General features: G+C 59.2%; 1 protein-coding gene across 1 annotated transcript in view; it reads left to right on the forward strand.

Annotated features, from left to right (window-relative positions):
* FIBCD1 (fibrinogen C domain containing 1) overlaps positions 1–24,426 on the forward strand; it is a 28,637-nt gene extending 4,211 nt beyond the window's left edge. The window contains exons 2-7 of the mRNA XM_068552965.1: positions 4,971–5,450; positions 7,668–7,827; positions 8,258–8,394; positions 18,374–18,470; positions 23,368–23,547; positions 24,167–24,426. Coding sequence (XP_068409066.1) covers positions 4,971–5,450; positions 7,668–7,827; positions 8,258–8,394; positions 18,374–18,470; positions 23,368–23,547; positions 24,167–24,426 — 1,314 coding nt within the window. The remainder of the gene's footprint in view (positions 1–4,970; positions 5,451–7,667; positions 7,828–8,257; positions 8,395–18,373; positions 18,471–23,367; positions 23,548–24,166) is intronic.

A 24,426-nucleotide genomic window follows, 5' to 3' on the forward strand; every position in this document is an offset into this window, starting at 1 on the left:
TGACGGGGCTTTGACCAGGGCAGGGCTGGGGGCACGGGGACAGAGGGGACCAGGGCATTAGAGGAGGTGGAGTGGACAGAGCCAGGGGCTGGCTGAGTGCGGGGGGTGAGGGAGGGGAGCCCGGGGAGGTTTTGGCGGGGGCGGCTGGTGAGGCTGGTGCCACCCCGGGTGGGAATCTCAGGAGGGCTCAGGTTTGGGGTGGAGCGAGCCTGGTTTGGGGCTCCGTGGGCTGGAGGCCTGGAGCTGTGGGGGGTGGGGAGGGTGAGCAAGACCCTCACAGGAAACATCTGGAGACCCTCCCTCATCTGAAATGGACCGGAGCTGAGTGCCGTCTGGGGAGTGACAGAGCCTGGGGGGCTTGGAGCCTCCGGGAGGGGGTGGATGTGAGCGGCTCCCACACCCTTCTTTTTGTCCCCTAGAACACCTCTGGCCACTCCCCCCAGGGCCTTCCCGGTGGCCTGAGGCTTCAGATGGCCCTCAGCATAGGTCACATTAAGAGGCAGGACAGGGCTTCCCTGGTGGTGCAGTGGTTAGGAATCCGCCTGCCAAGGCAGGGGACACGGGTTCGAGCCCTGGTCCAAAATTAAATACATAAAAATAAATGAATTTATGTAAAAAAAAAAAAAAAAAAAAGAGGCAGGACAGGGCATTCTTCCTCAGGGCGCATAGAACAAGCCAGCGAGCCCTCTTCCCACGCCTTTGGGACCCCAGAATTTTGAGCAGAACATCCAGCTCCTCATTTCAAGGGGTCTCTGGGATCCCCCTTCTGCCAGGGTCAGGGGATCGGAGTCCAGCCCAGGTCAGGAGTCATTTGCCTGGCCGTGGGAGCAGATGTGGGCTCCTGGGGAGAGGCGAGGAAGACTCCCCCAGGGGCTCTAGGCTGGGCAGGGGCTGGGCTGCCCGCCCCCTGCACGATCCGGGAGCCCACGTGCAGCTCTGAGTCCCTGCTGGGCCCAGAGCACGCACCACGGCCCCCTCGGTTTTCCCAATCCAAAGCCGCACAGCGTGTCTCTGCCACGATGAACAGCTGTGCTGCCGGTGGCCGGGGTGTGCCTAGGAGATGGGGGGCGGGGAGCGGCCTTGCCTGGCCTCCCCCGGGGGGGAGACTTTCTTCTTCCCACTTTGGTACAAGGAGTGTCGTCTCAGCCTACCCGGGGGACCACGACCCAGCTCCCTTAAAAAACAAGGAAGAAAAGGGGGTGCGGGCTGCGCGGAGCACGGTGGCCGTGAGCCCCTTCCTCCAGAGCTCTCCTGTCCTCCGCCAGACCCCGTGGCCACCTCTGGAGGCTGGGGACTCAGAGGAGGCAGCTGGCACGGACGCCACCCCTCAACCGAGGCAGCTCTGGGGCTTCCTGCCCCCCACCTCCCCTGGCACGAGCCCATCTTGTCCTCCCCTTGGCTGGGACTTCCCGGGCAGCCTTGGACCGTGGGCCGGCACTGGGGGTCACACAGGGGACAAAGCCACATCCCTCCAGCCGGGAGCTCACACAGGTGTTTAATGCCAGCAGTGGGTCTCAGACCCTGGTTCCTCTTGGGATACCTTCCCCATCTCCAGGCACCTTGCCCCTGAGAGGCGGGGGCCCGGTGTGCCTCCTCCCGCCTCCCGCAGATCCCAGGGGTGTGGGCACCCACCCTGCCCCAGCCAAGGGCTGATGAGTAAGCGCCAGACCCCCGCACGCTCTGCTGGGCTGCTCACGCCCGAAGCCCCCCCTTATCATCTCGGGCAGATTTCTTTGCAAGGCACGTAAGCGGCAGCCTATAAAAGCGAACAGCACTTCATGTTTAAGGTGATCTCTGAAGACTAATTCTCCTCTGCTGAGTGGCCTGTTTCATCTCCAGGCTCGTCGTCCCCCTGCCCCTCAGGGGACACCTTGTAGCCTTCTCCAGCCCCTCCCCTCCTTTGCGCCGTCTTCCCGCCAGGGACCAAGGGCCTGGGTGGAAGCGGATGCCGAGAGGGCTGGGGGTCCTGGGACACAGGAGGGACGAGGCTGGCCACTCTGCCTCGCCAGCTGGGGACCTTAATGCTCTTCAGTGGAGGACGTCGCTCAGAGCTGCTCGGGGCAAGGTGTCTCCCAGCGGACTCCGGGAGGGGCCTGACAGGAACTTGCTTGCTGACACAGGGTTTGTCTCTCAAACCCCAGCCACACTTCTGGCAGAGGCAGGAATGGGGTCAGATGGCTCAGCAAGCAGCCTCGGCACAGATGGGCGATTCCAGAGTCACCCGGGCCTGGGTTCAAATGCTGGCTCTACCGCTTGCCTCCCGTGTGACCTTGGGCAAGGGTCTTCTCTCTCTGAGCCTCAGTTTTCCCATCTGCAAAATGAATCCAACCACAGCAGGGGGGTGTTGGAGGTTTCAGTGGCAGGAACGCAGTACGCACTCAAGGATTAGCAGTGATAAGGCAGTGCCTGCCCCGTGTGGAACGTGTTGACCCGCAGTGACAGGGATGGGGCGGCCTGGAGGTGGCCTTCATTCTCTGCCAGGCCATCCCAGGTGGGCACAGGGCTCAGCGTGGAGGCCATGGCCTCTGCCCTGCCAAGCACCGTAGGTCCCAGGGCCTTTGCTTCCTCCCCAAGCCAACCACGGAGAAATGACCTAGTCCATCTGCTTGTCCCTCCATCAAGCCAACAACCAGCCGCTCTGTGCCTTTTGTGGGGTGGAGGGGCTCATGGTCCAGGGAAGGTTTCCTGGACATGGGCATTGCAGGCCCCCAAGTCCCAGATTTCCTTGTATCCACAGCTTTCATCAAATCCCCAAATTCCCAAGGGGATCCGTGCCCCGAAAGAGGGTAAGAATCATAGTTCACGGGACATGAGTTCCCTCAGGGCAGGGCTGGGATGATTTTCCCTGATTGTCCTCCTCAGGGACTGGCTTGGAGCCTGACTCATGGGGACACTGAGAAATAGTGAACGGGTGTTTGAGTGAATGAATGAAGTCAAAGGTGATGACTGTATTGGTAAATGCCACCGTGGGGGGAGACAGGGCTGTGGGAACACAGAGGGAGAGCCCCACCCATACCGGGAGAAGGGCTGAGGAAACAGTCCAGGAAGGCTTCCTGGAAGAGGTGACATCCAGCTGAGCCCTGAAGGAAGAGATCAAGTTTAGGCTGGTGGAAGAGAAGCAGAGGAAGTGGATGCCTCGGGCTGAGGGAGCAGCCTGTGCAGAGCTGACGGAGGGGAGCTGACACCTTAGGGTCTGGCTGGAGTAAATCCCGTAGGTGTGGGGAGCCCAGGATGGATGTGCCCCCGGGGCCTGGGCAGGGGTGGAGAGGGGAGGGGTGGAGTGTTGAATCCCATCACTGCAGCGCCAGGCTAAGGAATCCTCTCCCTCATCTTGCCAACAACACAGACCCCTGCCCTCATCCTCCTCTGGTGCCAAGTAGGAGATTCAGGAGTTTCTTGTAGAATTTGAATTTATGGAAAAGAAGCTGTTTGCTCTACCATATATTCTCATAGTAAAACGCAGGATGTAAGAGGCTATTTTATATATCACCAAGAAAGAAAGGAAAGTTGTCAATTACAATTGTAAGATTCCCCCCAAACGTCAGAGATGTTAAAATATGAAGGGAAAAAAATAAAACAGGGAAGGTACATCCTAGCATCAATGACACAGAAATAGCACTTTGGGTGGAAAATAAAAAAACCAATACCTCCAGATGCTCTGTGCACATTGATCATGAGATAATAAAAGCCGTTAATATTTATTGCATAAACACAGCATGACAGGCACGGCTCCAAGTGCTTTAATATACTAACCCATTCAAAGATGCGTCTCGGATTCAGAAAGTTGAAAATGTGGGGAAATTCAGTGGTAGGAGATGCCTGGCTCTGGGAGGAGGCAGGAGGCTGAGGGTCCAGTCTGAGCTCTGCTTCTAATCTGCTGTGTGACTGTGGGCAAGCCCCTGGCCCTCTCTGGGCCTCAGTTTCCCCGTGTGTCAAATGCTCAGTGATGGCTTTGCAAGCTCCCTTTGGGCCAGGCGTGGTTCGGTCCAGCGAGCCTGGATTTGCTATACGTCATGGTGCCTCCTTTAATTACAAGCTGCATTGGGTTCCAGCTTCCTTTGTTCTTAGTCCCTACTGGGTCTGGGGGGTGGAGGGGGTGCTTTGTGAAGAGGTGGGGGGGAGGAGGAGGAAGGAGAGGAAAGGGGGAGGGGAGATGCTCAGGTGGCCGCCCTCTGCCTGGGGACTCGTGGCAGCCTTGTGCGCCTGCAACGGCCTCAGGACTCGGGATGTGGGTGCTCTGGGTTGAAAGGGACCTTCAGTGACGGGCGCCCATGACCCCAAGGCACTCATTCCGCTGAGACAGCGCGATGATTTGTAGCATCGCTGCCGTCACCGTTACAGCTCTCTCCCTGAGTTTGCACAGCGGGCACCGGCATACGGGGTGGGCATGTCATTATTGCCCCCATTTTACAGATGAGGACAACAAGGCTCAGGGGGGTGAAGTCCCTCACCCGAGGTCACCCCGCAGGAAATGACAGCTTGGGGAACCTGAGTCCAGCCCGTCTGGCTGCAGAGTGGGAGTCTCCACCTCCCACCCTTACCAGACCCAGGAGGGCTCCACGTGGGGAGATGTGCCTACTCCAGGCAGGCCACATGGGCCAGGGCAGGGGCAGCGAGGGAATGGTGCCTCTCTCTCCATCGGTCTCCCCAGCTCTGCCTCTGTTTCTCTTGTCATCCTCTCCATCTTTGTCTCCCTACAACTTTCACTCTCTCCATCTTGCTATCTTTGGTGTGTTCCTGTCTCTGTCTCCCCTCTGGGACTCTGTTTCTCATCTCTGTGTGACTCCCTTCCCCCATCCCCAAGAAAGGGACCCTCTGAGCCTCGTCCAGGCCTCACAAAGGCCAGAGGCCCCGTCCTAGGGCTGCCTGGGCCCTCCTCACCGGGCAGAGCTGGAGGCCCCGGCCTGCCCCTGATGCTGCCCCCTCTGTCCCTCTGTCTCTGTGTCCACGTGCCTCGGGCTGGCCCACAGCGGCCGAGCTGCACTTACGCGCTGTGCACTGTCCTGCTGTCCCTGGCCGTGCTGCTGGCCGTGGCCGTCACCGGCGCCGTGCTCTTCCTGAACCACGCGCATGCGCCGGGCACGGCGCCCCCGCCCATCGTCAGCACCGGGCCAGCCGGTGCCAACAGCGCCCTGGTCACCGTGGACAGGGCCGACGGCTCGCGCCTCAACATCCTCATCGACCCGCGCTGCCCTGACCTCGCCGACGGCTTCGCCCGCCTGGAGGGCGCCCAGGCCTCCGTGCTGCAGGCGCTGAGCCAGCGCCAGCCTGAGCCGCGGCTGGCGGGGGAACAGGAGCGGGAGCTGCTGGACACCTTGGCTGACCAGCTCCCCCGGCTGCTGGCCCGGGCCTCGGAGCTGCAGGCGGAGTGCGTGGGGCTGCGGAAGGGGCACAGCACGCTGGGCCAGGGGCTCAGCGCCCTGCAGAGCGAGCAGGGCCGCTTCATCCAGGTAAGGGTGGGCTCTGCGCCTCGGGGTCTGGGCAGGGGTTGGGGGAGGCGGGGGCGGGGCTGCCAGTGAAGCACAGCGAAGGCTCCACCAGGAACCAGCTGTGGGACCTTGGGCATGTCAGGTGCCCTCCCTGGGCTGGGCCTCCTCACCTGTAACACAGGGATAGCACAGTCCACACCTGATAGGATGCTGGAGCTCGTGGCTGTACAGGGCTCGGCTGGCGTATGGCACGTGAGAGGGGCTGTCTGCACATCAGCACCTCTTTTATTATGATGGTGGAAATTGTTTGTAAACTGAAGTTTCAGCCCGTGGGGGACCGCCACTGAAAATCCTTTTTTGGGTCCACACCGGGTGTTAATAAGCACTGTGCAGCACAATAGCCCTAGGAGGTGGGGATCATTACCCCATTCTACGGAGTGACAGACTGAGGCTCGGCGGGGCGAAGTGCTTTGTTTAAACTCAAACAACTGAGAAGTGCCGGAAGCAGCAACTCCGATTTCACTGCCTCTAAAAGCTGCCAATTCCTCTTTAATGCATCTGTGCGGCTCAGCGAGCAGGGACTGACTTTCCCCATTAATTCGGGGCATGTTTATATGTACATTTTCAACTTTAATCATTTGCTGGTTTAAACTGAGGTCTTCCTTGCCCGTTAGCAAGAGCCAGCCGTGCCTGAGTTTCTCGAGCGTGTCTGCATTGTCACAGAAGGATGGGCAGTACTGATTCGACTTAACCAATGCACCCAGTGATCTTTGCTGCCCACACCCTGCAGGGTGGCCCCCTGCCCCTGCTCCCTGGGGCGGCCTGCATCCCTCTGCAGGGCTCCCCCAACAGGGCCTGTCTACTGGACCCTGCAATAGAGCCCAGGGAGAAACCCACCACCCTGCCCCGATGCTCCCTCCGCCCCTCTCAGAGCCTCTCCCCAGGGCCTCAGCCCCACTGAATCATCTGCTCAGTAGAGGAGAAACTGACAGGGCAACTAAAAGCTTTGCAGGGCCTCTGCTTCCAGACAAGTCGAGAATCATATTTTGTAAACTGCCGGCACTGTATATTTCTGTTTTCCTTCTTCGAACGAGCTATTATTATCTGGCAAGTGACAGATTCAGTGTGTAAAGACCCAGCATGCTTCCACGCTCGCTGGCTGCAGTCTGCCCGTGACCCTGTCTCCCCTCCTCATGGTCCCATAGCGTTCCTTTCCTGCCAGGCAGCCCGGGGGACCGCTCCTTCTGGGCCTCAGTTTCCCCACTTGTAACAAGCGGATGACGCCTCAAGCCCTCCTTCCTGGCAACACTGTGGGGGGCAGGTGAAGGGGTGGACACCAGAGGGCCCTGGAAAGTCCAAGCCATGGGGCATGGGTGGGAGTGCAGTCCCCAGGGCCCCACCTGTACAGTGCGGACCCGTCACCCCTGCCTTCACAGCCTCGCTGGGGGGTCAGAAGAGACGGTGGGTGAAGGTGTTTTGTAACCTGGAAGATGCCTTGCAGTGAGGTGGGCACCCAGGTACTGAGTACTGAGTGCCTGCTGTGGGCCCCACGCTGTGCTGGGTACTCTCCACGTTGTCACCGGTCCCCATAGCACTTGGGCCAGGGAGGCCAGGTTAGCCCCGTTTTGAGGCTTGGCTAATCACTCACCCGCAGCTGTGTAACTGGCCAGTGGGTGAGTTGGGGTTTTGAACATCAGGGCCTCCTTTAGTCAGCTCACTTGGGCTGAAGGCACAGAAATGGATGAAGAACAGGGCCTGGGGGCAGCGGGGGCACAGGTGTCTGCTGAAGCCACTCTGTCTCCTCCCACCTGAGCCCCTGCCCTCTGAGCACTGGGGCTGAGACAGCCTTGGGTGGGGGCCAGAGTAGGGCAGGGGCTGCCATCCCACCAGGAGCCCACCTCCACATGTGGGATGGCTGTGTGCCCACCAGAGCCCCTGCCATCCTGGCACTCCACCCACTCTGGTGCTCCACCAAACCCTGTGCTCCACCCTCCTGGAGCCCCACCCTCCAGGAGCTCCACCCACCCCTGTGCTCCACCCACCCCGGTGCTCCACCCTCCAGGAGCTCCACCCACCCGGAGCCCCACCCAGCCGGAGCTCCACCAACCCCTGTGCTCCACCCACCCGGAGCTCCACCCACCCCGGCACTCCACCCAGCCGGAGCTCCACCCACTGCTGTGCTCCGCCCTCCCGGAGCTCCACCGAACCCTGTGCTCCACCGAACCCTGTGCTCCACAGCTTCTCTCTGAGAGCCAAGGCCACATGGCTCACCTAGTGAACTCCGTCAGTGACGTCCTGGACGCCTTGCAGAGGGACCGAGGGCTGGGGCGGCCCCACGTCAAGGCTGACCTTCAGAGGGCACCGGCCAGGGGATCGCGGCCCCGGGGCTGTGCCAATGGTGAGTGGGGTGGGGGCTGCCTTCCTTGGGTGACCTGGGTACCCAGGTTCGTCCCCACATTGTCCCCCCCCCCCCCCCCGCCCCACTAACAAGGAAACACTGCTGCTGTTTGCTGAGGACTTCCTGCTGCTGGGCAGCACTGAGCGCCCTACCCACACCCTCCTGTTGACCCCTCTCCCAGCCTGATGAGGCGGAGCTCTTTGTACCCATTTTCCAGATGAGGAAAGTGAGGCTCAGAGAGGGTGCTCACTCACCAGATTCACCCAGGGAGAGGCAGAACCACGGTCTGACCCCAAGGCCAGTGCTCTGGAGCCCACTTGACATTGCTGGATGGCCGGACAAGACAGAGAGACCCGGGGACGGCGTGGGGGGCCGTGGTGGGGGGACACGGGTGCCAGGCCCAGTGCCCTGATGGCCTTCCCTGTCTCAGGCTCTCGGCCACGCGACTGTCTGGACGTCCTCCTGAGTGGACAGCAGGAGGACGGCGTTTACTCTGTCTTCCCCACACACGACCCCGCCGGCTTCCAGGTCTACTGTGACATGCGCACTGACGGTGGTGGCTGGACGGTGAGTCTCCTGGGCTGTGTGGCCAGCTCGGCCAGGCCCCGCTTCCTTTGGGCCCCGCAGATGGTCAGGGCAGACCCTGGGGTGACCCAGGGGGCTGTGCACGTGAACCCGGGGCGCTCTGAGAGGCTTCTCACCCAGACTTCCACCCTTGGCCTGGCCCTGCCCGGGTGCTCCCGGCCACGCAGACTTGCCCATAACCTCACCAAAGATCTCCACGTTCAGAGAAGCTTGCACGAGGCGAGTGGAGGTCATGTGCTGACCCTTGGGGGTCCATTCGGGCGGGGGTCTGACCACGGAGCCGCCTTCCACTCCCTGAGGCTGGAGCCTCCACCCCCTCCCCGAGCAGTTGTGCCGGGGGTGCTAGGGTTGGGTCCTGGAATGAACCGTTGCTAATGTGAGTTCAAGGGCTGACTTTTTCAGTTATTCGGTAGATGGTGCGTGTGCAGGAGATAAAAGGGGGAGCACAGCTGCTGCGAGCAGAGACCCTGGTGGTCTCCTGGCAAGGAGCCGTCATGATTTCCTTGCGCCTTCTGGTTCCTGCCTGGGAGGGAAGTGGGAGCAATGGAAAGGCAGGGGTGAGACAGCCGTAGGTGGCCCTGAGACCTCCCCAGTGCCAGGAGAAAGGGGTGGAGTGGCGGGGCAGAGGCCCTGGCTTGAAGACCTAGGGGTCTCCAGATCTGCCAGCTGGGAAGCCCCTTCTAGAGCAGGGTCGGCACACTGGTCTCCCACGGTCTCTGTCGCAATTGCTCAACTCTGCCTTCGCGGGGGGAACGGAGCCACAAAGCAAAAATGCCTGGGGGCTGCATGGTGGCACGCAAGGGTGAGGGCGACGTGGTTAACCATCCAAGCAGGAGGCGAGACGGGGAGGCCCGAGCGAGGTGCTTGGGCAGGGGGCAAGCAGATGCTCTCGGGGGGCAGAGCCTGCTGTTAGGAGCTGGTGGGAGAGCAGCTGAGAATCCCCCCGAGGACCCCGAGACAGACATACCTCTAAACCTCTCTTCAAGCTCCAGAGGAGAGAGTTTAAATGTACTGGATTCACATTCTGGGCCTAAAAGCGCTTTTGTTTTCCTAACTCGGAACATCTGAGTTATGGCCTTTGCGTCTGGGAGCCCCTCGGCGGGCAGAACAGCTCCAATGCACCAGCCAGAGCCCAGAAATCAGAGTTAAGGGTTAGGACAGGCTAAATGAAACACCAAGATGCCGGCCTGGGCCATGCATCTTCCACTCCAGCGGACTTGAAGCCAATCTCCTGGGAAGTCAATCAGGATTGGGGCCGGGAGGCGGGTAATTCCTCGGGCCCGGGCTTCGGGGGCGATTAGAGACGATGAGGTGCGCCGGCCTGCTCAGCCCTCCCTCTCAGACATCTGCATCAGCTGGCCTGGGAGAAAGGCCATTCTCAGCTGAGAAGTGCTTGTGAGGCCGATAGACGTTAATATCCATTTGGGCTTCCGTCAAAGGCAATCTTGTCCCGGATACCTCTAGGCGTCTGTCAGGCTTACCTCTCTGCCACACGGAATCGCTGGGAAACTCAATTGTTTGGGAGGGAGCTGGCCGCCGCCTTTCTGGACCCCGATACCATCCATCCTCATTAGGCCCCATGTCCAAGCTGCCGGGCCTCAAGTGCCAACACCGGCGGACAGGACGCCTGGGGCCGGACACGTCAACTGGAGCCTGCTTCCCAGAGAGCCGGCCGGGCCTGGGCGAGGATGCGGCTCAACATCGCCGCCCCCTTAGGGACACTTTACAGTTTATATACCACGGCCCTGCCTGGCACTGTGCCAGCCCTCCTCCAACCCCTGGAGGCCAGCAGGGCAGCCTCAGAGAGGGCAAGAGATTTGTTCAAGGCCACCCAGCAAATAAGCAGCCCAGCCTCACGCAAGTCCGTGGAACTGACTGTCACACGGTGTCACTTGTCAATTCATGGACTCAACCACAGGACGCCAACCACAGGCCAGAAGATTCCGCAGCAAGCTGCCGGCCTGGCGGGGAGCTGGGTGAATCAGCTGACTTGTGTGAGGGCTGTGGAGCCCCTCACGCCACCTGGGGTTACCAGAGAAGCTTCTGCACTGGGAGTTTGGAGCTCTGGTGGGGTGAGGCAAGAACGGTGTTCCAGGCAAAGGGAACACGTGCGGGGTCAGCAGGGAGGTGGCAGGGCTTGTTCTGGGACCGCGGTGGCTCTGTTCTGCTGGTGTATGGCGCTCGTGGGGCCAGGGCCAGGTGGAGAGGCAGGCAGGGCCTGGGTCGAGTGGCTTCTGCAGGTGCAATAGGAATCGGGCTTTTACCTGGGGGGCAGAGTGGGCTCCTGCCGCCCTCAGAATTTCCCCACGGAGGGAGTGACCCAGAAGCATGGGGCTGAGGGGTGGAGGGGGCGCGTGAGTTCCTCGGGCCCTGAACCCTTGCTGAGGGCGTGGGAGTCGCCATGTGGGAATGAGGTCGGGGACAGATGGACACAGGCCTCAAGGTGGCCTTTCCGCTGATGTGGCCACTGGCCCTGGCTGAGCCCCAGCCCCTCTCTACACTCACCAACGACCCCAGTGACCCAGGCCACAGAGGGTCACGCTGATCAGCAAGGCCACTCCTGAACCTAAGACATACACCCAACCCCACCCCTGCCCCAGAAAAGAAGGGGGAAGGCAGGAAGGAAAGGCCGGCCCCTGCTGACCTGTGACCCTGGGCAAGGGGCCCAGCTTGGTCGCCAGGTCCTTTGGTAGGCCTCCTGGGTCTACCCCTCATGCTCCCTTTTTGGACCTGTCACAGGTGCAGCTAAGCAATCACTGCCCAGGTGTTGCCCATGTATGTCCCAGGCAGGCTTGCACTCCACAGGGCAGCGACTTGTCATCTGGTGGCCACTGTAGCTCAGGGGTCCGCACGGTTCTTGCACACCATCTGTGCTGCCTAAATACTTGCCAGACAGGTGACTGTTGGCATCTTCTGGCAGTGTAACTTCCTTCACCTTTCGGAGCCTCACTTTTCTCATCTGTTAAATGGGTTAATGTAGTGCTCTTCATGATGGGAACAGTCAGAATCCTCCACAGGGTGCTCACCTGTAGGGAAGGAGCAGGGGAAGGGGGAAGGGACAGCAGGGGTCCATGTGAGCCTTGGGGATTCCCTGCCAAGAGAGGAATCTGGCTCCACCCTGCAGGATCTTACAGTCAAGCAGTGTTTTTAAAGGGGAAGAAGATTCGTAAAAACAGAGGCCAAATTTCCTCATTTGGAAGGTGATGCACGGGACGAAGCAGCCATTTCCAGTTCATCTCCCCGGCCCTGTGAGACTGGAAAGATCACATTCCCCCTTGGGGCATCCCCTTCCTCGTCCAGCCAGTGGGGTGGCCCTTGTATGTCACGTGGCCACGTTTCAGGGCCTAGGGAACAGGGTGACCATGCCCAGGGCCCCATGTGTGTTTTATGGTTGGAAGGAGGGTCCAGCCCGGCAGCAGCAGACTGGGTCCCCTGCTGTCCTGCCCCTCGGCCCCGAGGCACGGCCTTGTCCCCGAGGCACAGCCTTGTCCCCGACCAAGATCCGCCTCTGCTGTGCGGCCAACTGGGCCTGACTGCCAAGCCCTCATCTTTGCATAATCACCAGCCGGGGTCACAGAAATTGGGTCCAGTTCAGCATCTCCTACCGCGGGGACCTGCGATAGGATTGATTCTGCTCTGCGCCCCCATGCAGATCCACAGCAAAGCCAGCTTTCCCCAGCGCCATGAGCCGAGTGGCCCGGACCTGCGTTCTCTGCCAGGCATTTTACTGCCTCGCGGGGTCGGCCGGCTCAGATGGGCCTCTAATTGGCTCCACTGCGAGAGAAACCCTCCCCTCCCACCGTGCCCCGTTCCCGCCCTACCTGAGCTCCCCAGGTGGGAGGAAAATCCTTCTCTCATCAAAGAAGCCGCCACCTGAGCAGAGCCCAGCCCAGCAGGGGGATCAGGCTCAGGAGAGATGAAAAGCTTCCCAGCCCCAGCCAGGATGCTTCGGGATGCACTGGGGATGCCGGGTAGCAGGACTTGGGAGTCCACCAGGGGTGCTGTCTCCTCCCTGTGTCCCACAGGCTGTGGTGGCAGGAGGACCTGCCGTGACATCAGTGCCCCAGGCTGTTGTCGGGCTCCGAACTGCTCTGGGGAGTCCTCGGAGCCCTGCACACGCTAACAATGACCACGGCGACTGGTGACAACACCACTCTGGTCCTTGACCCATTAGGTCGGAGAAAACCTGCCTCTGTCCAGAGCAGTTTGGATTTCTCAAACTTTGAACGTAGACGGGGTGATGCACGTGGAGCTCGGCCCGGTGCCTCAGCATCTGATAAATGGCAGCTCTGAGCAGTGTTTGCCAGGAGCTGGCAGGCACCGACTGCCAAGCCTGGGAAACGTGGCAGGGAGCCAGGCCCAGAGGTACCATTTGCAGTCAAAAACAAGGAGTGGGCCCACTTCCTTCTGGGCTTGGCAGCTGGTTCTGAAGGGGAGGGAAGTTAGACCTACTGTGCTCCGTCCCCCACACCCCCACCGAGCGTACACCTTTTTCTTCATTGCATCTTTGCCGTGATCCTGCAGGGGTCACCAAGGCGTTGCTGGTGGGGCCGTTTTACAGAGAGGGAAACTAAGGCTCAGAAAGGTCCGTGACTTGTACGAGGTCACACAGCCCAGGAGAGGCAGAGCCGGGATTTGAACTCAGCTCGGCCTTAGTCCAGAAAGTGTGCTCTTGCCGCAGGCCCAGGCAGCGGGGCTGGGGTGGGAGTGCTACCCAGAGGTGTCCAGAAAGGATTTGAGGGGTGACTGTCTCCCAGGAAGGCGGGCAGAGTCTCCCCAGGGGCCGCCTTTGAAGGGCTGCATTTGCTCGCCTGTCCAAGTTCTTTGCTCTTTAGAGACAAGAATCCGCCTCTGCCACAGCCCGCCACCCCTCCTCACGGAATCGCCTGCTCGGGAGGCCTGGGAAGCCGGTGGACGCCGCAGCTGCACAACCAACACGATTCTGCCTGTAATTGGTTTCTGCAGCAGCTTCATCAGAGTTGAGGGAAAATCTCAGATGCTGCCTCGTGGGGACCCTTCTCAGGCGGCAGAGACACAGCCTCCCCATCTCGTAGCGTTTGGACCCACCCCGCCTCTATCTCTTGCGCCTCAGCTCCTCTGACCACCTGCCAAGACCCTGTTCAATCTGCAGTTCAGCTGAGCACCTCCTCCTCCAGGAAGCCCTCTAGGACCACCCTCCCAACCACCCCAGCAGGTGGCTCATCCCCCTCTGAGCTCCCAACAAATGTAACAACAATTGTTACCCTTATGGCATGCCCTGTGTCAACCAGCACGTTTATCCTTGTGGGTTGGAGCTGTTACAATTCCCGTTTTACAGATGAGGAAACTGAAGCACCAGGATCAAAAGAACATGCCAGGTTGGGGGCTGCTCTGCCCTGAGACTGCTGGCTTGTGCATCCATCTCTCCTGGGGCTGTGAACTTTCTGAGGGCCAGAGTCCCCCATGAGTCCAGGCACACCATACGGGGTCTGGAGCAGCAAACCTGTCATTTTGCAGAGGAGAGAAGCCAAGACTTAGATGGTCATACTGCCTGTTGGCTGGAGTCTGGCTAGAACTTGAGTCTCCTGAGTGCCAGCCCAGGGCATTTTTTGGAGCCGGTCTGGCTCAGCTATGATAAGGGCCACGGGGGCTCATGGGTGTAGGGGAGCAATGTCCACCCGCTCAGCCATGGGGTACCCCTCGGCTGCCCTCAGTCGTCTCTCCTCTTCTGGTCTCAGTGGGCCCCCACCTTGAGGCACCCCCATTCTGCAGAGGTCGCCCCACCTCTCCAAACCTTAGTCTTCTCATCTGCCAAATGAGAGCGCGAACCGTTCCCTCCCGGGCTGTGGCGGGGAGGGCGGTGACTGTCCTTGAAGGCACTGGGGTGACCACAGAGCCGGGCCCCGACACTCGGGAAGACTCCACACTCTGGGCCGCATGGCAAACAAGCAGCAGGTCGGACAGGGCCCGTCTGAGGAAGGGGCCCCGGCGGAGACCAGACCTGCAGAGCACGCACGAGACAGGCCCCGGGAGCCCCGTCTGACACACACGGGAGAGTCAGCCGCTCTGCCGCTCCCCCTCCCTCCTGCCGCCCCAAGTGCGGCCGCTCCTTCCTTTGAAACCGCCCGGCACCATCTGCAGGACCGTGTGGGCCCAGCGCGCCCCTGGCAGAGCCTCGCTAAGCGGCACTTGGAAGACGCCGGGCAGCAGGCTGCTGGCTTCTGAGAATCCGCACCAAGAAAACGCACCCCGTCTGTCTTCCCACTCGTGGCACCTGCCCAAGAGGCCGCGGAAGCATTTCTACATCAATCACTTTGCAGCCGGAACCCTAGGGAGAAGGCCCCAGGAGCCAGACTGATGAATGTTTTTAGCCCTAAAATTGTTAGTTTCCCTGCCTTTCCCCCACTTTTTGCCTAAGTGGGGACCCCTGTTCTGTGGGTGGGGTGGAGGAGGGGGATCAATCCTTCACTCGTTCCCTCGTCTTATCTTCTTGTCTGGCTGATCCTTGCTCTGTAACTGAAGGCTTTCTCGTTGGTGACATCCTGCCATCCGGCGTCCCCTGAAGTCCAGCTGGTTTCCAGAAATCTGAAGCCACAGCTGCAGTTCACTCTGAGCCTCTGAATCAGAGGAAACATACTCCTCGGAGCCTTGCAGGACCCGTGGATGACCTGTGTCCTGTGCTCACTTGGAACACGCTTCTGCTGGCCACGATGCGCTGTGGTCGGCTCGAGGGCAAGGCCAGGGTTTCGAGTCTGAGATCCCAGCCAGTGCCCAGCATGCTCAGTCACTCAGCGTTTGAACCAAGGAATCAGGGCAGCGCGTGGCAAAGGCCGGCAACATCAAACTGTGGGTTGTGCTCCGTTGGCAGGTGGAGAAGTCAATTTAATGGGTTGTGATCAACATTATTTTTTTAATCAAATAGAGTGGAATAGAATAGAACAGGATAGAAAATATTAGTGCCTCTTCATCTTAAAGGCAAATACCCTTTCGGGAAGCTTTTGTTTCAGATACAAACAGCTGTGAGTGTATGTGTCATGATGTAAACTGCATTTCCCTGGGTCACGGTCCAAAAGTCTAAAAGCCACTTCTGCAGAGCCGCGGCGTGGATGTGTCTTCAAGGGGTGGTTCATGCTTCGTTACCACTCAGGGTAAAGCGCCCGCGTTAGCAAACAATGCTGTGGCCTCTGAGCTGGTGCAGATTCGAGCCATCTCGTCGGGATGTCTGCCACTCCCAGCCGATTGCAGATGCTTTCCCAGGTGGAGGAGAAAGGCAGGGAGGCCCAGGTGGCCTTGAACGTGCACTCATCCCCTCTGATCATGCACCCAGACCGAGCCCCAGCAGGGGCCCTGCCTGTTACTGGCGCCCAGCCCCGGAGGGCAGAGGGAAAGAGGGGCCGAGGACGGTGGCTTAGAGGTCAGCTCTTGGCTTGAGAGGCCTGGCAAGGAGGCAAGGGGGCAGGCTTGGGAAGCCCTGGCCAGTGACAAATGAGAGCATGGACGTGGGGGGTAGGACATTGGCCTCCGGGTGTCCAGCCTGGCCTCAGGCTGAGGGGTGAGGTGTGGGTCAGACTGTCCACTCACGGCCACCTGACTTCTGGCCAGTTTCCGAGCTTCTGTTGCCTGTAACAAGGAGGGGGGTCAGGGGACACAGAACCAGCCTCCCAGGGTTGGGGTAAGGACATGCGTGTTGCTGGGCAAGGAAGACTTACCCCGAGCATCTGCTGTGGTCAGCTCTCAGCCCCAGCCGGTCTTGGCCGCTCTGCCCGTCCGTCCCCATTTCTGGGGTTGGGGTCCTGCCCGTGCCTGGAAGTGTGGTAACCCCACTTCTACTTCATAATAGCGGGAACAGGAACAACAATAACGATGGCAATACTACTACCAGCCACTCGGTAATTTATTCCTCGCTGAGGTCCCGGGAGGTGGGCTGATCAGTGGGCGAGGAGAGCGTGGCCCGGGGCGCGGGGCTGCCGAGGGAGGAATGGTTTTCCCAGACCACACCTTGGGAAATGCGGGGCCCAGGACCTGGCCCTTCCTCGGGGCCACCCTGGATTCCTTCCCAGATGCCGGCCCCGCTGGCCACACGCCACTGTCAGACCAGTCCTACTTCCTGTCTGGGTGGGGGTCCCCTGAGCCAGGCCTCTCCCCGTGTTCCTCTGCCCCGAGGGCCCTGACTCGGTCTCCCCACCTTGCTCCTGACATGGAGATGCTCAGTGGAACATTTGAGCGAATGAACGAGGCTTGGGGACGTGCCCTGGGACAGGAGGCTCGGGAGGAGAAGGGCCCAAGTCTGGAAGGAGGGGCTGGGTGTGGCCTGAGGCAGGGGCCGAGGGAGGGGGAGGAGGGGTGGCCCTGGCCGGCCTGCATCCCGAGGCTGTGGGTCTCCTTGGCTGGTGTGGATTGAGCATCTGCGGTGTGCCGGGCCCCGAGCTTACTCTCGGTGGGTCACCGATGGGGGAGGTGCCGCCGGGGTCCCCATCTTACAGATGTGGAAACTGAGGCTCAGAGAGGTGGGGTAACTGGCCGGTGCTGTAAGGGGCAGAGCCCGAGCTCTAGAGCCCAGGTTTGTAACCACTGCCCCCCCATCCCCCCTCCCCGGCCCCTCCAGCCCCCCTCTCCCCCGCCTCCTCCAGCAGAAACAGGCTCCGCTGTCCGATGCCTTCTCGGGGGAGCATCTGAGCTTCTGCCAGGATCAGGCCTTTCAAGGGGCGCGTGCTCAGGGTCCCGATCTGCAGCCATCAATACCACTCTCCGCAGGCTCTCAGATCTCTGAGCCTGATCGAATTTCCTTCCGCGCCGTCCCTTCTGAGGGCTTTCACGTGTCAGGGCTGGGCCAGGTTGCAGGTAGCGGAACAAGAAAAAAAGGTGTCGCCTCCCTCCTGCCACCTGAGGTCAGAGCTGCCCAAGCGCTGTGACAGATAGGTCCCCGCAGACACAGGCGGAGCTGCGGGCAGACGCAGCTCCGGGCGGCTGAAATCAGGCCGCTTAGGGATGAAACGGGCGGCTAGCTGGTGCCGCAGCCAGATCTCTAACACCTCCGACATGGGCGCGGATGGGGGTGCTGGGGGCGGATGCTGCCTCCCTCTGCAAATGAGCAAGAAAAAGGCTTGTTAGACAGAAAGAGTTGGGGGGCGGGGGGGCGAGCTGGGAACAGGATTGTCAGCGGATCTTGTACAGACTCAAGGCAGCTCTGGCCTGGACCAGCGCGTGGTACTTATTGCAAAGCAATTTAACCGATGGGATTCCCGACTCCCAAATCAAGAATGTTATTAAAATGAAGAACAGAGGCAGCTGGGCTGCTTGTCAGTACCCGAGTCACACCCCCACTGGCTGTGGACTCCTGGTCCTCCCCTGAGAGGTGGCCGGGGCTCTGCTTTCCCAAGCCCCCATTCATCCCCTGCCCAGGCTCTTTATACGGGGGGATGTGCAGTGCGTGACTGCAGCAGGGGCGTATCGAGAGACAGAGCTCTGGCGGCCAGGCCTGAGTGGTGTGTGTGCGTGTGTGTGTGTGTGTGTGTGTGTGTGTGTGTGTGTGATCGAGTTTTAAAAACTTGAGAATGGGGTTTTATTCAGTTTTGTTTTGACCTGGGAAAAGATATAGGGACCCTTGCTCACACCCTTATTATTTGACCAGTGAGGAAACTGAAGCCCCAGCAGGGATGGGACCCATCCAGGGTCCCACAGTGAGGCGGCAGAGGTGGGCCTGGAAGCCAGGCTTCCTCCACTGCACCCCAGCCCACCCCAGTTCCTTCTGGAGGGGACCTTTCAGGGCCTAGGGGCACTTGGTCAGTCCCCGCTCGGGCCACCACGAGACTCCCGAGTCCCTGCTCTGCTCCGGGGCCCGGTGGGAGCTGCTGAGGGAAATGGAGGCCCAGCCCCTGCTGTCTCCAAGCAGGCAGGCGAAGGGAGAGTGTGGGGCAGGGGGACGCACGTGGGGTCCTGGGAAGGTTGGAGCTAGCTCTCCATCCTCCTCCTCGCTTCGCAGGTGTTTCAGCGCCGGGAGGACGGCTCCGTGAACTTCTTCAGAGGCTGGGAGGCGTACCGGGATGGCTTCGGCAAGCTCACGGGCGAGCACTGGCTAGGTGAGACTCCTGATGCCCGGCCCGCGGGGTGGCCTGCCCTCTCCCTGTGCACCACACCCTGTCACATCCGAGCCCCCTCCTCACGTGGCTGCCGTCCGGGTCTCCCTGGTGCTACGTGCAGAGGGGATCAGTGCGTCCAGTGTGAAGGAACTCCATGAGCACGAAACCAAAGGCGGTGCGCTCGCCGGTGGGGGGGGGGGGGGGGGTCCCGCAGAGATGTGTGCTTTTCCTGCCGGGGACACCCTGGGACCTGGTCACTGTCCTGGGTCAGGCAGCTGTGGCCAGCGCAAGGGCACTGTTCCAGGTGCTGGAGGGCCAGGACGACCCCAGTGCTGCCCTGCGCTTGGGGGGGTCAGCACTGCCCAATGCTGTGCTCTGGACACCGAGGGCGCATCTCCCAAAAGAGCGGCCAGTCGGTGCTCCCGGCCACAGCGCCCACGGTCCCGGGGCTGGCACGTATTCCTTGCCTGGCACAAAGTAAGGGCTCAATGAGCTTATGTTAATATTATTATTATCACTATTGTTTACTTACTATTTATCTTTAAATTCACTCAGTATTTTAAAATGTAAATATCTCACATAATTTCATTCTAAAGAATAACATCCATAAACATCGCAGGTCGGAGGTCATGTGTATATTTGGGAGGAAGCTGTGGCCTGAGGTCAGGTTTGGGGTTTTTTTGGTTTGTTTGAAATATAATTCACTATTTTAAAGGGCACAATTCAGTGGTTTTTATTATCATTATTTTTTTTTTTTCTCTTTTGGCCACGCTGCGCGGCATGTGGGATCTTAGTTCCGCAACTAGGGATGAAACCCGCACCCCCTGCGTTGGAAGCGCGGAGTCTTAACCACTCGACTGCCAGAGAAGTCCCACTGGTTTTTAGTATATTCACAGAATTGTGCAACCGTTACCACTATCTAATTCCAGAACATTTTCTCCACCCCCAAAAGAAACCCCGTGCCCCTTTAGCAGTCATCTCCCATTTATATTTTTAACATAAAATAAACACGTCATTGGAGCCACGTGCCCCCCACCCCGAGCATTGTTTGAACGACCTTGAACACCTCACGGCATACCTGTCCCCCTTCAGCTTTCTTGGGCATGGATTTCGGGAATCTTCCCCAGCCAGGCAGGAGGGGAGGAGGGGAGAGCAAGGTGGAGGCATGTGGATGGCCGGGAGCACTAACCAGGGGGCGCTGGGTGCCAAGGTCTGGGCTCCAGGTGGGGGTCAGGAGGGTCCCAGGTAACCCAGGAGAAGGTGGGTCCCAGGGCCGGGATCCAGATGCGTGCCCACTCCCCTGTGCACAGAGGCACCTGCTTTGCACTGTCATTTGCTTAATGTCTTATCTCCCTCCCACCTGGAGTCCATGAGAGGGTCAGGACCCTCTCTGCCCTGACCTCCACTGTGTCCCCAGTGCCCAGGCGAGCACTGGCCGTAGGAAAGGCCAGACACCCCAAGATGGACCTCGTGACCTCAGCCCCTACGTACCGCACTCCTGCTGTGCGCTCAGCCCGTTTTATATACATCAGCCCTGACACCGCATGCCCACCCAAGGGGGATGGAACTGCTGTGTCCTCTCCTTTTAGGGATGAAGATACTGAGGCTCAGAGAGGTGGCAAGTGACCCAAGTCATAGGCTGGTGTGTATATGTGTGTGTGTGTGTGTGTATGTGTGTGTGTGTGTGTGTGTGTGTGTGTGTGTGCGCATGCGCACGAGTTGGGGTCGGGGAAGCCTGAGCAGGGTTCACGCGCTGGAGTCCATCCAAGCTCTGAACCATACTCTGAACTGAGTGAATGAAAGCAGGGCAGGATAGGGGTCAGGGGAGAGAAGCTTCCAGGTGGGGAGTCCCGTCCCCCACACCCAGGTGGGTGTATAAAGATAGGGAGAGGTTGGCCAGGTAGGGACCCTGTTCCTGCAGCACCACCCACCCGCTTGGAGCAGCATTGGTGCCTCTGCCACTCCTGGCATCTTAATTGAAATCTGTCGGCAGCCACCGAGTGTGGGAGAAGCATTTAAGCGGGGCCTTGACTAGCTCCTGACAGACAGGGAGCCCTGACGAGAATGTCAGCTTGAGCCCAGCCCTCGACTGCCCTGCACTGTTCCCTGCCTCTGCTTTTCCACACTCTCCTGTCACCTTCTCATCGCGTGTTTTGTCTTTTCCTATTGAGTTATGGGAGCTCTTTATGTATTAAGGTTATTGATTCTTTGTCAGATACACATGATACATAGTTACTCCTGGTCATTTGTCTTTCAGCTTTTTTTTTTTTTTCTGGTAACATTATTGCTTATTTCCTAGAAGTTTTCAATTTTTATGTAGTCAATTCTGCTAGTCTTTTCCCTCATATCTTCTGAGTTTTAGGCCCTGCTTTCCCCTCCTAGTTTTATATCAATAAAAATTTAAAAAATAGGAGTATTTTTAAAATGCTTTTTCAGTGTTAGGTGGTAGGTTCAGATCTTTAATCCATCTGGGAGTTCATTGGGGTGATGATGGGCATCTCAGTATTCTTCCACCAGGGTCTTCCTCCCCACTGTCTGTGATCTGAACTCTGATAGATGATGGGGTTGGATCTTGGCTCACCCCCGGGGTTCTGAGCATCCTGGCAGATCAACAAGGGCTGGAGAAACCCAGAGAGTAAAGACTGAGGGAGGTAGAGGCAGGGAGGGAGGTGGCCTTCAGGGGAAGAAGGGTAGAGGCGAGGGGGACCAAATCCCAGAGGAACCCGGCCCTCCCTCAGGGCACCCTCGTGGGCACTGGGAATGCGCATGGAGCCCTGATTCGCCCGGAGGAGTGGGGTGCTGATGATGGGCACCAGCGACCACTCAGTGGTGGGGAAAGGAATCTTCCAGCATCCCTGCTGGGCTGCTCTCCCTCTTGCCCTATTCCTGGATCAGATTATTTGTCCTAGGCAAGAACTGAATGAGATATTTTATATGTCTTGGAGTGTGTCAATCAACTTGTTAATAGTGGTTAATTCTAAATAATTGTTTACAAAAGATGATGAGTTGGGAAGATACACGTTCACTTCATTCTTCACGTACTACTGGATTTTGTTCCTTTGTTTAAAGGCCATGCGTTATTTTCATGATGATGATGTAAAGCAGTGTCCATTTTGAAAACATAAATAAATAGAGTTCTAAAGTTGGGGGGAAAATACCTTAAAAAAAAAAGTACTGAATGAGAGCACAGAGTCTGGGCAAGTCTGCCTGGGTTCAGATCCCAGCTCTGCCACTTACCAGCTGTGTGACCTGGGCCAGTTCCTTAACCTCTCAGTGCCTCATTTTCCTCACCTATAAAACAGGGATAATAATAGCACCTGCCTCATTGGATCCTGACAGAAGCAGCAAACACCTGGATAATGTGTGCAATGGGCCAGGCACTGTTCTAAGAGCTGTACAGGGACACTTTAATTAAACTGGACTCGTTCTAATCCCACTGGCTTCACTAACCCACGTGCGGCGCTCATAGCAGTGCCTAGACTGGTAAGTGCTGCCCAGGTAGGGGGGCAGCTGTTGTCAGTGTTGCCTGTAGTCTGCCCTTTACAGCTTGGAAAGCCCTCTGGCCCTCCCTCCACAGGTGTGCAGCCTGGGGCCCAGAGGGGGACAGGAGCTTGCCGCGAGCCTCCAGCCCAGGGAGGAGCGAGAGAGGCAGGGAGACGAGGCCCTTATGCTCCCGAGGCCGGGTCCTCGGTGAGAGGAATGCGGGTGGATGCTCTGAGGTTCTGGCGGGTCTGCTGTCTACGGCTGTTGCTCTTTTCACGGCTCCTTCCCCTTTGCCCTGGACCTGGACCCTGGACCAGACGCTTTCCTGTGGGCTGGGTGGGGAGAGGGCCGCACAGCCCTCACGCCCTAGGGGCGTGCACACGCTGACCCGTGCGGGAAAGGAAAGCGGGGGTGGGGGGGGGGGTGGAGCGGCTGATGAAATGTCACTCAGTGCTGATAACTTGCAAGGCATTTAATTAAATGCCCTCTTAATCAAGAGGTAATCAAACCGGCAGGGAAGCACCTTGAGTGTGAGTGAGCGTGGGGAGGGGGAGGGGGAGGGCCTGGTGTGAGACCCCAAGGTGGGCGCAGGAGAACCGAGGAGGGGAGGAAGGGGGCAGGGGTGGTGAGGGGGCATCCACAGCCAGGCCCCAGAGACGGCAGCGGGCATGGTCTTCTGCCTCTCATCCATGAAGCCAGCATTTATTGAGCACCTATTGTGCGCTGCACCCACCCTCAGATGCTGGGGTTCTACAGTGAGCGGGACAGTCGTCTTGCTCTCTCATGGAGCTTTCACACATGGGGGGAAGCCCGACAAGGAAATAGGCAGCCAGGACCAGAATGATAAACACCGATGGGGGCACCTGGGTTGGCAGAGGTCCTCAACCTCCACAGGAGGTCAGGCAGCCTTCCTGAGGAAGTGAGACCTGAAAATGAACAGAAGGTAGCCAGGTGAGGAGGAGTAGGGCCAAGTGTCCCAGGCAGAGGGAACAGCATGTGCAAAGGCTCAGAGGCCAGGGAAGTGCATGTGAGTACCAGATCCCGTCTGGCTGGAGCCCAGAGTGTCAGAGAAGATAAAGGTGCCATCACCCCCAATCCAGAAGAGTTTCCAGACTCTTCCTGATTCCTGCAGTCTTTCTACCAGCCTTCAGCTTAAAACATTTGGAAAGCACAGCCTGACTTAAAGCGAGCACAGAAAACATGAAACATGAAAAACTGTCAGTCCTGTTTCCTGCCAAACACAGGCCTGCAGGAAGAAGGAAGCAGCCCAGGACTGACAGCATACACTTGGTGGTGGTTGTCCCTTTCTGTCACCAGCCACGTGAGCTTAGCTCTTGTCTCTCCTTGGTTCTCTCTGGGGAGGTCACTTCCTAGGCCCCCCCAACTTCTCCCACCGTTCTCTCCCCCATTCCAGGGCTCAAGAGGATCCACGCCCTGACCACACAGGCAGCCTACGAGTTACACGTGGACCTGGAGGACTTTGACAATGGCACAGCCTACGCCCACTATGGGAGCTTTGGCGTGGGCTTGTTCTCCGTGGACCCCGAGGAAGACGGGTACCCGCTCACAGTGGCCGACTACTCGGGCACTGCAGGTAGGGCTCCAGGCTACAGCGGGGATGGGGAAGGGCAAGGGTAGCCCAGCAGTCTCCCCAGCTGGGAGGACAAAGGAGGTCTTTCCAGGCCAGGGGCCAGGATCAAGGCTTCTCACTGCCACCTCCCAGTCCCCACTGGTCCTCACACCAGCCACGTGAAGCTTGCAGGGCCTCACCTGCAAAATCACCCATTTTGCAGATGAACAAAATGAGCCCAGAGCCAGGAATCAGGACATCTGGAGTCTGGGCTCTGCTGAGCCTCTAGACCCCCTCTGGGCTGTGTCTGTCCTCTCAGGCCAAGGCAAGAAAACAAGGAAAGGGAGTGTGTGACAAAGCTAGGAGGAGGGAGAGGCTGCCTAGACGCAGGGACAGCCTTAGGGACCACCAAGGCGGCACCGTGCGTGCCTGTGAGCTGCGTGGACACGGAGCGTGGCGGCGGGGCAGGTGTGCACGCACACGTGTGCACCAGTGTGCATATGGGGGGGGGGGCGCATGTCTGCATGTGTGCGCACACACATCCTGCACGCACGTCCAGGGGACTGCATCGCGTACGGGAAGCTGTGATGCACGCACGCCCCTGTGCCCCCGTGAGCGCACACCTGTGTGTGCGCCTGCGCAGGGGACTCCCTCCTGAAGCACAGCGGCATGAGGTTCACCACCAAGGACCGAGACAGTGACCACTCGGAGAACAACTGCGCGGCCTTCTACCGCGGCGCCTGGTGGTACCGCAACTGCCACACTTCCAACCTTAACGGGCAGTACCTGCGCGGCGCACACGCCTCTTACGCCGACGGCGTCGAGTGGTCCTCCTGGACCGGCTGGCAGTACTCACTCAAGTTCTCCGAGATGAAGGTCCGGCCGGTCCGTGAGGACCGCTAG

This window comes from Eschrichtius robustus, chromosome 10 (genome assembly GCF_028021215.1).
Source record: "Eschrichtius robustus isolate mEscRob2 chromosome 10, mEscRob2.pri, whole genome shotgun sequence".
Taxonomy (NCBI): Eukaryota; Metazoa; Chordata; class Mammalia; order Artiodactyla; family Eschrichtiidae; genus Eschrichtius; species Eschrichtius robustus.